At 36.4% G+C, this 16,041-nt stretch overlaps 1 protein-coding gene and 1 gene segment (V, D, J or C); both read left to right on the top strand.

Annotated features, from left to right (window-relative positions):
* The window catches only part of LOC121306486 (lysine-specific demethylase 6B-like), a 665,627-nt gene that overhangs the window by 443,592 nt on the left and 205,994 nt on the right, over nt 1-16,041 (top strand). The gene's annotated exons all lie outside the window — the stretch shown is intronic.
* The window catches only part of LOC121306509, a 29,219-nt gene continuing 24,961 nt past the window's right edge, over nt 11,784-16,041 (top strand). Inside the window, 2 exon segments of the C gene segment in view lie at nt 11,784-11,912; nt 15,140-15,481. Coding sequence covers nt 11,813-11,912; nt 15,140-15,481 — 442 coding nt within the window.

Below are 16,041 nucleotides of genomic sequence, written 5' to 3'. Positions count from 1 at the left end.
CTTGTTTCTTTTTTCAGGCTGAAAAAGTCCCTTGCGTCGACACTGTCAATACCTTTTAGAATTTTGAATGCTTGAATTAGGTCGCCACGTAGTCTTCTTTGTTCAAGACTGAACAGATTCAATTCTTTTAGCCTGTCTGCATATGACATGCCTTTTAAGCCCGGAATAATTCTGGTCGCTCTTCTTTGCACTCTTTCTAGAGCAGCAATATCTTTTTTATAGCGAGGTGACCAGAACTGCACACAATATTCAAGATGAGGTCTTACAAGTGCATTGTACAGTTTTAACATTACTTCCCTTGATTTAAATTCAACACTTTTCACAATGTATCCGAGTATCTTGTTAGCCTTTTTTATAGCTTCCCCACATTGCCTAGATGAAGACATTTCTGAGTCAACAAAAACTCCTAGGTCTTAGCAGCTACTGCACTGGAGTCCATAGGAAAACTGAGGCCAGTATTTTAAAGGTGACTTTTACATTCAAGTTGTACTAAAACCTTGATATTATTAAGATTATGATTATTATTAGTAGTAGTAGTAGTATTACAATTGTGAGAATTGGTTGGTTCCAAAATGCAAGTATAAAGCCTATTTGTCTAGAAAAAAGTTCACTACAAATTAAGTTTGTTCTGTTTTTTGCAAGAAAAAAGGTCCACATTATATATACACATACCAGGACTATTCAAATAATGTATTTCTTGATTATTATAATGCATACTCTAACTTTCTATGGCACGGAGGCTTACAATTGTACAGCAGGTGTCATAGAATCATACCAACCCCCCTTGAGTGCCAAAGTTCTCTTTACTCTGCTGTTAACCATCGTCATACTGTGTGTTACTCGGTGTTCACTTATACACATGCACATTGGAAACCTTTTGTGTAAAAGATAGAGCTGGTTTAGCTGTTAATGCAGATCCAAGTGTTCTTTCAATTCACTGGGGACAAGAGAGACTGACGATGAAGACTTAAACAAATCCTACAGGGTTATGAAAGGGTTATGAATGTAGGGGAGATAAAACACTTAAATTAAAAGATGTCGTAACAAGCCCATAATACTGAATGTACCCTAACTCTAAAGCGTGACCATAATAACCATGTGCTTCTAACACAGCAAAATATTTGCTACTTCTTATACCCCCTCCATTCCTCATGCTAACCCTTTATATAGGCGGGTGTTTACTTCTCTTTTCAGGAGGATGCTGCCACTTTCTCAATGAGTGCTCTGCTATAAGGAGTGTTGCTATTTATGGGTCAGTGCCGTGTCATTTCCTCCCAGTGGGTGGGTATTACCTGCACAGACACCCTTCCTGTAGAGAGTGGGCTCTGTAGAAATACAGACTGTCTGTATTGACAGCTCTCAGAGCTTAGAGTCAGACAGCACAGGAAGTTGCCGCTGTGAGCTGCTTGGTTTTTGTATGACAGTCTAACGCTGTGGGGACAGGGGGGACACGGTGATACATTCCCATTGACTAGCTGTACAAAAACCTCAGCGTGAAGCAGGCAGCCTGCACTGCTGAACAACGCTGGCACTGTGCCTGCCTGTGGAGAACAAGATGGGCATCACTGGCACTGTACCTCCCTCTGGAGAACACGCTAGGGAGCACTCACAAATTACCACATGGAATATTAACCTTGGTTATAAAAAAAACAACAGATTTTGGATTTATACTGGTGTGAAGCTTGAGCGATTTTTAAACTCAAGACAGAGTTTAAATATCGGTGCGCAAAATTACAATGTTCAGTGAAAACCATGGATTTAAATGTGCCTTGACTTCAGGAAGACAGCTGTATTTCTAAGCAGTAAAGCTACTTTGCTGCTGTTTTATACATAGAATCATTCTTGTCACTGGATAAAACAATGTGACTCCGGCAGTGAGGCATACTTCGGAAAAGGAACAAAACTTGTTGTTTTAGGTAAGTTCACTCAATAACCAATTTCAATATAATGTGTGTGGGTGTGTGTGTGTGTGTGTACCCAAAAGTATATTGATTAATTCTGGGGTGTTTTTTGTTTTAGTTTTTTTCTTGGATAAGTTTACCTTTTATTAATTTTGAATGCTAGTTGGAGCCTTGGCTATGAAATATATATTTGTCATAAAGCCGGAGTTGGAATAGAGATCTGAAATATTAACGTCTATGAATTGACCGTCAAAATGAACGCCTTTTCCATTTTACAACAACTGAGACTCGATTTCAGGATTAACTCTGTATATTTTTATTACAATGAGGCTCCAGGGCTAGGATTTTATACATGAGTATATTTTTGTCACTGGATTTGACTGTGTGCTACTGGAAGTGCAGCATTCTTTGGAAAGGGGACTAAACTTTCTGTTTTAGGTAAGTTAGCATTTCAATAATAAAAGAACTCTTCTATTGTAACTAACATATTAGCATGTATATCATGTACATGCCGGGCATCAGAAAGAGGTATCTTGTTTAGTTTGAGCACATTCCTGGTAAGTTGATGATACATTGGGAGATACATTTTCCGTTGCCTATTTTTGAGCAGCTGTACTAGGTAAGTTAGGGTTCTTGTTTCTTGAAATGTCTAATCAGATCAAACAGTGAACAATGAGGTGCAAAATGAACAGGACACATTTTATGATGCCTGGCGTGCGAGGAAAGTCCGTTCTGGCATTATTTGGAGCTGTTCGGACAAGAGACCACGTTGACTGTTTCAGGTTTCTTGGTTAGCACTGTACAGCAGCAGAGCTTGTGTTTGAATGATGTATACCTGGGCTATTATTTCTATGAGGGCTAGCACTGTGCGGGCTACGAAGCTTACTTTGGGAAAGGGACCAAGTTGACAGTGTTAGGTAAGTTAAACATTAATAAATGTAAAAATGAAAACAAGTCAGGTATGGGGTCATATTAAACTGAATATTGTATGTTTCGTCACATTTTGAATGAAACATTATTATAAACTGTTTATTATAGGTTATAACATGTTTATAGATGCATGCTTGGCTGTTTATAGCATTTCCTTACACTAAAGTTTTTTAGTTTTCAGAGGTAGTTCGTGTTTTTAGACATAGCACGTAAACACTGTGCTAATTACAAAGCTTACTTTGAGAAGGCAAAAAACTGACAGTTCTAGGTAAGGAAATACATACCTTTATTCTTCTGCACTATTTTAACAAAATGAACTCCAAGAAGAGCCTTGAAGCTGAATGATATTTCTTGTTACGGTTCTTGGTAAGTAGTTGTAATTTTATACATAACTGCAGTTATACTGAAACAAAGCGATTGCACATCGTGAGAGTCTGACCTGTGGGTTTATAGCTTAACAAAACCAGTTGTTACTGACACAAGCAGGCTATAGGGTTATATACCACAGCTTAGTGGGTTCTGTCTTGTGTATTTTTATTGGTGACCGTATCACTGTGCAAACTGGTGCTGGGCAAGCATTCTTTGGTGAAGGCACTAAATTAACAGTTATAGGTAAGAAACGACTTGTTTTTATAAATTCTGTAGTACATTACCAGCATGAGTTCTTAAATTGCATGATCACTCACCACTGTGCCAACACCCAGTATTACTTTGGGCAAGGCACAAAACTAACAGTTCTTGGTAAGTCAATATTGTTTTTACAATACAAACTGACCTAGTTCAGATCACGACAAACAACTGTGCTTATAGCGGAACAGTGTAATTGTATTTTTTTTTTTTTAAATATTAGGTCTAGATTCTCAAAGCGACTCTAAATCATTAGCAATTTTTTTTTCAGAAAGATAAAATAAAGTTACTAAAGCAGCAATAATAAATAAATAAATGTACGCTCATAATTGTGTGTACTACTTGCAGAATAGTAGTAGCTAATTCTGAAGTTCTTTCAAGTGAATTTTGTTTGAGGACTGTACCAGTGTGCCAGTGGTGCCAACCAAGCTATCTTTGGTCCAGGTACCAAGCTTACAGTTCTAGGTAAGAAACTTTATCTGACTTTAATTTCCATTGTTTGTTCTGTAATCAAAATGTGCTGTGAGGAGGATATGAAAGCGGCATTATATTTTTACCTCAAGGCATTATAGTTTATAAAACTGGTCAAACAGCAACACTAATGCCTGAACGCATCTAAAACTGTCTTTCATTGAACTTCGTTGTCTGTTTCGCTGGGTCCAGTGAGTGAGGGTGTATGAGTCTAATTATCCCTACAGACAGAATGCCTTGTCCTGTACAGTGTATTTTGATTGAGGCCTCAGCACTGTGCTAGCGGTGGCAGGGAAGCTTACTTTGGTGAAGGGACCAGGTTGACCGTTCTCGGTAAGAATCGTGCTATTTTTTAAAAATGTCTCCAAATATTTCGGTTTTACTTTACAAGATTTCAATATTTGAAAACACAGTATGATTATTTTTACTTTATTAAAGACTTAAAGCTAACAGTTCTTGGTAAATAATTATAGTTTCTGGGGTAAAATTATTAGAAACAAAGTCAGGCAGACTATCATTTCAGCTAGTGTCTTCATCAGTGTTATTGAAACTAGAAGAAAGTGAATCAAACAGACCAGCGTTTCAGCTGATAGGGTTACCTCAAGACGGCAAATGTTTCTGCTGGCAGTTTAGAACGTATTGAATGACTTCTGGAATCCTGATATTCTCATCAAACACAGAAACAGATATCTATGATACACAAGACAGATGCAGACTCAGTTCACTTGCAAATTCGTAATGTAATGTAGACAGGTTATATTGATAGCTGAGTACAATTGCCCAGCGTTTGCATACATTTGAAAACCGGTTCTTCTTGCCTCCTGTCTGATTCGATTGATCTTCAGTCTGCAGTCCAGCAGGTCTGTTTTTAGGTAGAGCTCCATGTTTTAATGCTGGCTGTTTGTTGCTGTGCTCATACACTCAGCCTGCATTTGGAAACGGCACCAAACTCACAGTCTTGGGTAAGAAAACAGATATACCTGCAACAAGCTAATATCACTCTGACAAATATAGGTAACTGGATATGTTAGATTAAGAAAACTATGCAATTACATATGCATTCACACACATTGCCTACTTAATGAGTGAACTCATATTGAATTTATATGAATTAAGCATGAATTATTACGCAGCGCTGACAGCACTGTGCTAACCTCCTGTAATTAAAATTGAAGTAATACTACTCTGAAAAATGTAGGTGGCTGTTTATTTTATGTATCCCCTCTGTTCACGATTTTTTAATTACAGTTTTAGATATTTTAGAACAGTTTGTGTGAAATTGCCCTGCCTATATATATATATATATATATATATATATATATATATATATATATATATATATAATATATATATAAAATAGATACATAGATAGGAAATGTAACATGGTACAATTATACACGCAGTGTCTGAAGGAGATATAAATAATTTTAGGTCATTTTGTTTATGTTCCAATCTTTATTTTATATAGCTCCCTTCATAGTGGACCACCCTCACAAAGCACTTTACAAGATGCAGCAAAAACAAGAAAATCCATAATACTTTAAATTCAGCAAAATGCATAATACATGACACACAGTAAAAAAACACAATGCATAGTACATTAAATACAGTGGAAAGAGCAGAATACATGATAGCAGCAGAATACATGAAATAGTGCATTAAATACAGTGGAAAGAGCAGAATGCATAGAATAGTACATTAAATACAGTGGAACACATTCAACACGTGTTACATTAGAAACCCAACACCAACAGTGCTTTTGATGAATTCAAGATGAGTTTGTGATTTGAATGCTAGGTCTGGATTTGAATGTATTCAGTTGTAATGACTTAGTGGGTACTCTTATTAACTGTAGCTATGCATGTGGTGACAGAGATCTCCTTTGTGTGTGCTGTATGTGTGTCTGGCAGACAGCCACGCACCCTTTCTATAGGCAAAGGTAGTTTTTTCCCAGCTGTCAAACAATGTGAACAATTACGAACCAGCTCATTTTGGAAAAGGAACCAAACTCACAGTTCTAGGTAAGAACACAGAAACATTTCAACACAAAGATTTTCACCCTGAAAAAGACATGATCATTTTGAGGAGCAAGACTATGGAGAAACTAGGTCAAGTTCACACATGTTTCAGCGAGTTCCTTCATTCGTCATTCCAAATGATGAATACACTCACCGAAGCAATTGCAGTTAATGTGCTGTACGAAGAAGACGTTTAAGATTGTATAACTGTCCTGTGATGCACTGCGGTTAAAGCATTCGATAACACGTTCTATTAAGGTACTGCTTATTAATGTTTTATAAATGTATAATAAATGTTTAATAACTATGATATAGAGTGTTAATAAAACATTATAGGTGGCTTGTAACCATGCAATAAGCATAGACAGAATTCCAGTTTTATAAAGGGGACAGTTTTTAGTCACCTGCTCTACTTTGGGATGCTTAATCATAATTCCTTCTAGGGCTATTGTATGTTTATAGACCATCTATGATGCTTTATTAACACTCTATAACATAGTAATTAAGCATTATTATACATTTATAAAATATTTATAAAACATCAATAAGCAGCACTTTAATATAAAGCATTACCCAGCATTCTGTGCAGTAAAGCGTTATAAAAATGTGGAAAAGTACATCATGATTTCCAAGGTAGTGTATGTGCCCAAAGTTTTCAATATAAAACACCTGTTGCTGCTTTCTAGTGCCCCAGTGTATGATAGGACACTTGAGCACTGCACTGACCTCCAAGCACACTTTGGTGAGGGCACAAAACTAACAGTTCTTCGTAAGTTATTATGATTTTTGAAAGAGCCATCATTAAATATATTGCTATATATTTCTTAACACCAAGCAATGTAAAAGTCTCCTTAGTTTCTTCTAGTTATATCTCAATTACGTTGATTAATGCAGTGTCTGAAATGTTTCTAGTTTGACCTCATGTCATTGGCTAAAACATTTGTCTGCTTGACTTGGTTTCTTGTGGTTTTTCCAGTCTGGAGTCTGTAGTGAAGGAGGTGTGCTGTTAGGCAGAGCTGCTTAGTTTTTAAGACGTTGCTTTCATGCTGTGCTCAAACCACTCCAGCTACATTTGGAAATGGCACCAAGCTGAGAGTTTTAGGTAAGAAGTACTTTTATGACCATAAGCTAATATTATTCCACAATTCCGTTTAGTGCAGTTGACACTATGATAAATATCCACTTGGCTTGAATAAAACAACAGTGAGATATTTAAGGGTAACGTATACAACAGCTTTCAAATGTTATTGTCAACTTTCACTTACCGTGTGAGTGAAAGAAATAAACAAATTGAAAAATAATTCAGCAATGGTTCTAAGCCTAACCTAATAGAAATGTATATGAGTTCACAAAAAGAGATGTATTGCAGTATGCTTGGCAGTCAGCTCAAAGCCCTCCTGTCGTTAATGGGCAAAGGTAGTTTTTTCTGGGCTATGAAGCAGCGTGAGCTTCAACCAGCAGGCTTACTTTGGAGAAGGAACCAAACTCACAGTTCTAGGTAAGAACACAGAAACTGAACCTTTTAATTTTAAGCGTGTATTTAAAGTATTGTCCTTTTATTCAGAGGGGTCCCTAGATACCCCACAATATCATGTGTGGCTATTCAAATGCATACTATTACAGTATATAGAAGTTTTAAACATGGTACTGCTATACCACAAAAGCTATTAAAGTCTGCCTTGGCACTCAGCCCAAAGCCCATCTGTGTCTGGTTGGGAAGGCAGTTTTACTGCAGCTGTCAAACAATGTGAACGCTAACCCAGCTTACTTCGGAAATGGCACCAAACTCACAGTGCTAGGTAAGAAACTGAAACAAATCTCTTAATAATACAGGATTAAATTGTTACTAGACTAGATCCCAAAACATAAAGAAGGGTGATATGTGTTCCTACAAGAACCGCCATCATTAAAATACTGTGCACATTCAACGGTCATTTTTGTTTCCCTTTTTATATCAGTCTTTACCACACCCGACTTTAAATTAAATTCTCAAAGCTATTTACTCTAAATCTTCATTTCCGAAGAACAATTTAAAAATGAATAGAAAACAACTTGCAATCCCCTCCATGAAATGTTTATTTGGGGTAATTAGCTTTGCGAGCAATTACATTCTTCTAGAAGAATTTGTTTAATGGAAGAATTAAGAGGGACATGATTCAAGCTTTTAACATATTATAAGGGGATGGAATAGGTTACCTAGTCATGTTGCTGAAGGAGTCTCTTCTTCACACAGAGAGTGGGGAGGGGATGGAATAGGTAGTTGTGTTTTTGATGTTTAATCACTTGGATCCTTTAAGATCTGACTTTTGAGATCAACCAGCTATAGAAAATGGATGACAAAGTTGTAAATGTTTTTGTGTTCTTAAAGAATATATAGCCCTTGCTTTGCTATACCGTACTTTTACAATGGTAGCAATATAGGACAACAAGCATCTGTGAAGGTTGAACACTCTATTACAATGTGCCTTGTCAGTCAGGCTGTAGCTCAAATGGGTTTTGTGGGGGAAGGCAGTTTCTCTGTAGCTGTGAAACAGTGTGAACCTCGGCCAAGCTTACTTTGGAGAAGGAACCAAACTCACAGTTCTGGGTAAGAAAACAGATAGAATATCCATTTAATTCTTGAAGGACCAATGTCAAGCTATTATGTAAAGAACTGTACTGTGCACATAACAGGCTGTTGTTTGTAGATATTCACATGCATAATTAAAGATTGACATGACAGGCAGCACAGACCCCCACCTGTGTTTAATGGGGAAGGCAGTTTTTCTGTAGCTCTGAACCAATGTGAACAACAACCAGCCAGCTTACTTTGGAAAAGGAACTAAACTCACAGTTCTCGGTAAGAAATTGATTAAATATTTTTCGAATTCAAAACAAAATGAATTTAAATATTTAATTTTTACAAGAGAGGTTCCTGTAAAAAAAAACATATTTACTCAATGGATGCCAAAACAATAACTGATTTGATAAGTTAAGTTTAAGGTTGAGAGTTGGTTGAGAAGTCCAGTCAACTTATCACTAACTAATAAGAGCCCCTACTTAGCCATTACTTATAACTGCCTGGCCAGGCTAGGAATCAGTTGAGGAATGAAAGTTAGTTAAGCGTTGATTATTGCAACTTGTAATGGAATCTGGTTTGTGAATATTCCCTTATAGCACTTTGCAATGCATCATCACCCTTCACTGTTATACAATCAATAGTGGAACATTTATAAATGCTAAAAGAAATGGAATCTATTTATGAGACACGTTTCAACTAGAAGGTTTTCTCAGTGATTGAAGAAAATGAGAAAGATTTCTAGTTGAAACGGTTCTCTTTGAATTGATTGCGTTTCTTTTAATTATTTCAGTAACATATATACAAGGCGTATACCATGTTCTTGTACGTGCATATTCTTTCACAGTCCTTTTCTGCACTTTGCCTACACCGCAAGCAGTCTAAAAACCTCAGTGAAGGATAAAAGCTCTTTTAAAGTTTGCCTTGGCAGTCAGCCCAAACCCCAACCGTGTTTAATGGCAGTTTTTCTGTAGCTGTAAAACGGTGTGACACAAACACCCCAGCTTACTTTGGAAAAGGAACCAGACTCACAGTTCTTGGTAAGAAACCGATTAAATATCTTTCAAATTCAAGATCGTTTGAAATGCTGTACTTTAGTCAGAGAGGCTCCTGGATAAACACAATGAAAGCTGATTTGTGAATTTGCACAAGCATCCCATCTATAAGTTTTACCACGGTCCGCTTGTGCTACTATTGCTGTTATACAGTTGCCTGTGTTTCACAGTATTTTACGATAGCTGAACTTTGCTTTTACAGTGAAAACTCTTAATGTGATAATGTTTGTGCACCTTCATTTTGATCGCATTAAGCAGATGTATTGTTAACAAGGAAATGTCATTTTTTCACTACAATTTGTTCAATTGACCAGTGATACTATTAAGCAGTTTTCACCTGGCGCCAGAATACGACAGTACATTTTTAAGCAGGGTAAAAACTCAATTAAAGCTGAGCAAATGTTCCCTGGTGTTCTGCCCAAACCCCCTTGGTATTTTATGGGTGAGCCCAACTTCTTCTATAACTGTCAAACAGTGTGAATGCTGAACATGCTTTCTTTGGACAAGGGACCAAACTCACAGTTCTGGGTAAGAAAACTAATGGAATGTTCATTCAAGATTAGGTTATAGAAGCATAGTGAGCAGCATAGTGATTTGGCTTGCTGGTCTATATGGGCACTGGAGGGGGTTAATGCTCTCCTAGCTCATCTGTCTATATCCCGTCCAATTATTTGGGATGATACTGTAAATATCTTTGAACACTGATATCTGAGAGTCTTTTATGACTGTGCTCAGCAGTACCAGCCAAGCTTACTTTGGTGAAGGAACCAGGTTAAGAGTTCTTGGTAAGTTACTTGAAATTTTAAAATATAGAAATGTAATGGCATTTTTTTTTTCTGTTACAATAAGTGCAATTCTAGTTGAGTTTTATGGCCTTGGTATAATAAACCATTACAACACTGGGAAATTCCAGTTGTGTGTATTTTAAAAGGGGAATGCTTGTTTGTCCCTTTTAAAAGCAAGCTAATTAATGTCTAGAATATGGAGTTTTGATTTTGATTTGCCTCTCATTTATTTTGAATGGGTGATGGTAGGTTTTGTCTTTAGCTATGAAACAGTGTGAATCTCAACCAGCCTTACTTTGGGTATGGAACTAAACTCAAAGTTCTAGGTAAGAAAACTGAACGAATATCCCCTAACTCATGATGAACCAAGTTTTAGCATTATCTAAAGCACTTTACCATGCACATTATTAAATCTTGCTTGTGGATGTTCACAAGTATGAAGCTCTATAAAAGTTTGTGTGACAGTCAGTCCAAAGCTCCTTGTTTCATGGGGGAAGGCAGTTTTTCTGTAGCTGTGAAACAGTGTGAACAACTATCCAGCTTACTTTGGAGAAGGAACCAAACTCACAGTTCTAGGTAAGAAAACAAAACAAATATTCACCGAATTGATGACAGACCAATTCCAAGCGATTGTGTAAAATATTGTACAGCACTGTACACATAATCTTGTTTCTGAATATACACAATGCTAGCTGTGGCAGTCAGCCCAAAGCAAACCTGTGTCCGATGAGTGAAGGCAGTTTTACTGCAGCTGCCAAACAGTGTGAACACACAGCCAGCTTACTTCGGAAAAGGAACCAAACTCACAGTGCTAGGTAAGAATGATGAACATATTTTAGCAATGAAGTACTTCAATCCAGACAGACTAGTTGGTTGATTAATTCATGTCTCTGATACACTTTGTTGAGTGGAATAGTATATGTTGTATTTTATGTAGTCAGGTTATAGTCTATTATTCTAGTTCAAGTGAATGGCATACAGTAGCGTTTAGTGCAGTTGCAAACATTGTCAGTTAATAGAGAACTCTGTTATTACAGTCTAATATTTACAAAACAGCTAACTTACTCTACAGGTTTGCATGCATTGCAGGTTACACAGACCCCAATTAGCACTAGTCTTGGACAGCTTTACCCAAGATATCATTAGTTCAAGATCAGTGCTAATCAGGGTCTGTAAAACCTGACAGAAATGTAGTGTTTAAAACAGTTAGCCCCAGGGTACATTAGCTGCACACAGGCTTAAGCAAAACTGTGTTTTATAGAGAAAGTACATGGCATGATTCTGTATTCTGGTTGTCAGACAGACATCTGTGTTAAATAAACAGTGATGATAATTCTGCATCTTCGGTGTGGCTCGTGTTAATGCTAGGGATTAAGCACAATTATAAAAATACATATCTCTTATGTTAATTTAGATTGTCAAAGTGTTTAGTTTGTTCATTTCTAAGTATGTAGGCTGGTTACTGTAGATGACGAGCACCTGCAGTTGGTGGTTTTGCTATAGCTGGGAGACAGTGTGTAGTAACAGGGAACAGTACTTCGGGGATGGCACCAGACTAACTGTTTTAGGTAAGAGACCACCTTGAAAGTCAACGATCTGAGTGATTTAGTCTTTACACCACATGCCAATTGCATGACATCACGGTTAAGTGTGCTTTTGGGAGGGCTTGTTCACTAAAAAAAATAAAATAAATCTTATTAACAATGAATAATGTTTCTATTTGTGTGTTAGCAATCATATCAGACAGTTATGTATCAGATTATAGCATTAATCTAATGCTACAAAAATGTTATCTTAAGGTACGGTAGTCCAAGAATAGTGCTAATCAGGGTCTGTGAAACCAGCCTCCATGCCTATATGAACACGGGTAACACATTAGTTTAGGGATCCGTTATAAGCGATTATAAACAAAAGCTAAAATAATTAAATAAATAATGGCAAAAGTGTATAATAACTGTATTGCAAAAACAAAGCAACCCCATACAACTGGTGAGACAGACATATAAAAACAGACATACAGACAGACAGACAGGCAGGCAGGCAGGCAAGCATAGAACAAACAGACCAGAAAAGACTACATCTGTTATAAGCAATTATAAGCAATAGAAACAATGACAAAAGTGTATAATAATAGTCTTATTATTTATAATCATATTCTATAATTGTTAATAGCATCATTAATAACATGTTTATAGATTGTTTATAATCATGCATATCAGATCTTTAAGCTAAAGTGTGACCAGAACATGGGACTAAGCCTACTGGACTTATTCAAAAAGGGCATTACAAGGCTGGCACAGCTCTGAGAACATCTGAACAGAGACCTTTACTTTATAAGAGGCTGTATCATAAATACACAACTTGACATGAAGCTGTCATTGCATCGCATTGTAATAAACTGCTATTCCTTGTTATTGATCCTAAAAACCTTGGGTGACACGTTTATATTTTATAGATGTTTTTATAAATGTCAAGGTTCATTTAAAAAAAATCCTTAAAACTGTTTTATAAATAGATACTCCTGTCAATCGCATTTCAATATTTGTCAGTAGTTTTGACAGTTTCTTTTTTAAGCTCTACAGTGAAGATAGTGGATCGTGTTTCTCTAGTTTTCTTACACAGTCAGAGCAGTGTGTTCTGGTTCATATACTCAGTACTTTGGCAATGGGACCAAGCTGACAGTATTAGGTAAGAATTCAGAATCACAGTATCATCTTCACATTCATAACATACTGTACAGTTTTCAGTCTTCAAGATTGTTGGTGCTCTTTTACTGTTGTTAGTTTTGTTAAAGTCATGTAGCATTGTGTTCTGCAAATTCAGCCCAGTACTTTGGCAAAGGAACAAAGCTGACTGTTCTGGGTAAGAAACATTAGCTGCAAAGATTGACAATAGCAGAGCTTATGCCTGTAATAACTTAGGAGCTGGTTTAGTTAAAAGCTTTCACTGCTGTGTTCTAACGCTTCACCCTTAGAGTTTGGCACAGGAACTAAACTAACTGTATTAGGTAAGAAGATAATACTCTTGTAAAATATACAATGCTCACTGCATCTTAAGGATTGATTTCTTTGTCAGTACAGTGTTGCTGCTATGAGGGACACCAAATGAAATAATGCTGTATAATTCAATGTTTGTGTAGCGCTGTGTTTCAATGCCATGGTGTGGGCAAACCACAGTGCTTTAGAGTCACTGCCAGACCCGTTGCTCTTGGTAAGGGATTTGTTATTCTATAGGGATCCTCTTCAAGCTTTGCCAGCATGCGTGTATATGTCAGTTGTTATTTTGAAATTATTAATATTCATAATGGAAAGATGTTTTCTTTCTAGGTCATTTGATAATGTGTTCTTTATTGTAGACACAGACCAAAATACAGTGTTTTCAAATGTCAGTTTGACAGTTCGGTAAATTAAGACCTAAATTCCTACATCGATCTTGGACATCCATAAATTTTATTAATACAATATTTCACAGCACACTTGTATTCAGTTCAGTGGGAAAGTGATTGCAGTAATACTTTAAAAAAAACTGTCTTAAAACAAACGCTAAGACACTGGGATAGATTCTCAGAGCTGCTCAAATAAACATCTCAGATGTTCAATGCACAGGCTTCTAAATGTATATTCTAGCTTTATTAGTTTTAGTAATTGGTGTTTTATAGAAAAATTTTATAATTAATTTGGAGTAAATAGTTTTGAGAATCTATCCCATTTAGAATGACTTCCTCAGTCATTAAGTTTATTTTATTGTTCTTAACACATTCTGTTTTCTATTTCTGCCTGGTCACTTTGAAGTATTTTAAGCACCGCACAGTTACCAGGACCAGAGAACACAGTTGGAAATTAAGTAAACACTTCCTCACACACAGTGGGGAGGGGATGGAACTGAGCCAAGTTGTCAAGGCTGAATCAATGGGATTCTTTAAGATCTGTCTGATAATTTTAAGTAAGGAAACAACTGGCAAACTGATAAAAACAAAAGTATAAATAACCCAGATCTCAGAAAGGTAGTTTTTTCCCAGTCGCTCAGCACAGTGTTCTGCAGATGTGCAGTACTTTGGTGGAGGCACCAAACTCACAGTTCTAGGTGAGTAGAAATAAATTTAAAAAAAAACAACATGTAGATCATAGGATTCTTGTAAATGTAAATATCTGTGCCCTTCATAGCGGGTGAAGAAAACATATGATAATGTGTGTAGTAATTTAATGCTAACAGTTCATAAAATAGCAGAAACCATCCGCTAACTTTAGCACCGTTTTGTTTTGTTTGTTGAGTGAGGGGTGTCCAGTTAAAACTTGATATCGCACAATTTTTAATGAACCTCATATCACCATCAAAAACTACTGTCTAGAAAATTGTTAAAAATATAAATTAATTAATTAATAATAATAATAATAATAATAATAATAATAATAATAATAATAATAATAATAATAATAATAACAAAAAAAAAGACTCAATAACATACATCAGAAAGTGCTTTGACAGTGCAAGTCTTTACATGAAGGAAATGAGACAGTGCATCTTGCTAGAAAATGGCATCAAAGGAGAGAACGAGTTGGTTTGATCTTTGGATCTTCAGAGAATATTTCAGCCTGACCAAACTGAAAAAAATCTCTAAAATGTAAACTATTTGTAACTGTAAATTTACCAGTAATACGTTACACTTGTAACTTGTAACAGTATGGATTACTTTCAAATAAAATCTGCAATACAGATGCTGTTGTTGAATTTGATATTGTATAATGTAATTGTCTTCGCCAGTGTGTCCAATTCTACTCTCATTTCTCTTTATCAGAGCATAAAATTTCTGAACCGAATCTTCACATCCTCGAGCCATCGAAGGAAGAGACTGTGAAGAAGAAGAGGGTGACCCTGGTGTGTCTGGCCACTGATTTCTACCCGGACCACATTCATATCACCTGGAAGATCAATGGCAAGGACAGAGAGAACGGGGTTAAAACAGACGATTATGCAACCAAGGACAAAGAAAAGAAAACATACAGCATCAGTAGCCGACTAAGACTGACTCCGAGAGAATGGTTTAACCCTGAGAACACCTTCACCTGCTCTGCGGTGTTCTACAAAGGAAACGGTTCCGAAACTGTAACTCATGAAAAACACATTTCTGGAAAGGAAGGTAGGTTTATTAAGACTTTCTGCAAGTCCAGCTGCCATTAACCGTGTAAAACCAAATTCAATTTTTCTCGACATAACGGTGAGGGGGAGGGGAGAGTGGGTGAGAGTAATGTAGTTAGTCCCAATAAGAGGCAAGACAAAGGATTTTGAAAACTTTAAGTGGTTTTTTATTTTTATTTTTTTAATGTTGATTTTCAAAACGCGTTTCTGAGTTTGTGATTATACGAACACAGTGCAGAAAAAAAAAGATACACAATAAATAGAAGTGGCGCAGATGAGGCGATGATTGGGGCACTAGAAGTGTGAGGTCATGATTTCAGCCTCATACTTTCCTTTTGTGGGTTTTGCGAATGCACTTTTAAAGTGTGGTATGGCAAACACCATACTAGTAATGGAAAATGGAAAAATAACTTTAAGGCACTCTTTAACTCAATGATGATATTATCTCTCTCATTACAGGATGTGGCATGACTAAAGGTAAACATATATAAATATATATATATATATATTTCTTTTTACTACAGTAGACTTTTGCTAATAAGATGTTGTTTGGGGTGCAAA

This window comes from Polyodon spathula, chromosome 48, assembly GCF_017654505.1.
Source record: "Polyodon spathula isolate WHYD16114869_AA chromosome 48, ASM1765450v1, whole genome shotgun sequence".
NCBI lineage: Eukaryota > Metazoa > Chordata > Actinopteri > Acipenseriformes > Polyodontidae > Polyodon > Polyodon spathula.
This window is presented reverse-complemented; position numbering and strand designations above follow the sequence as displayed.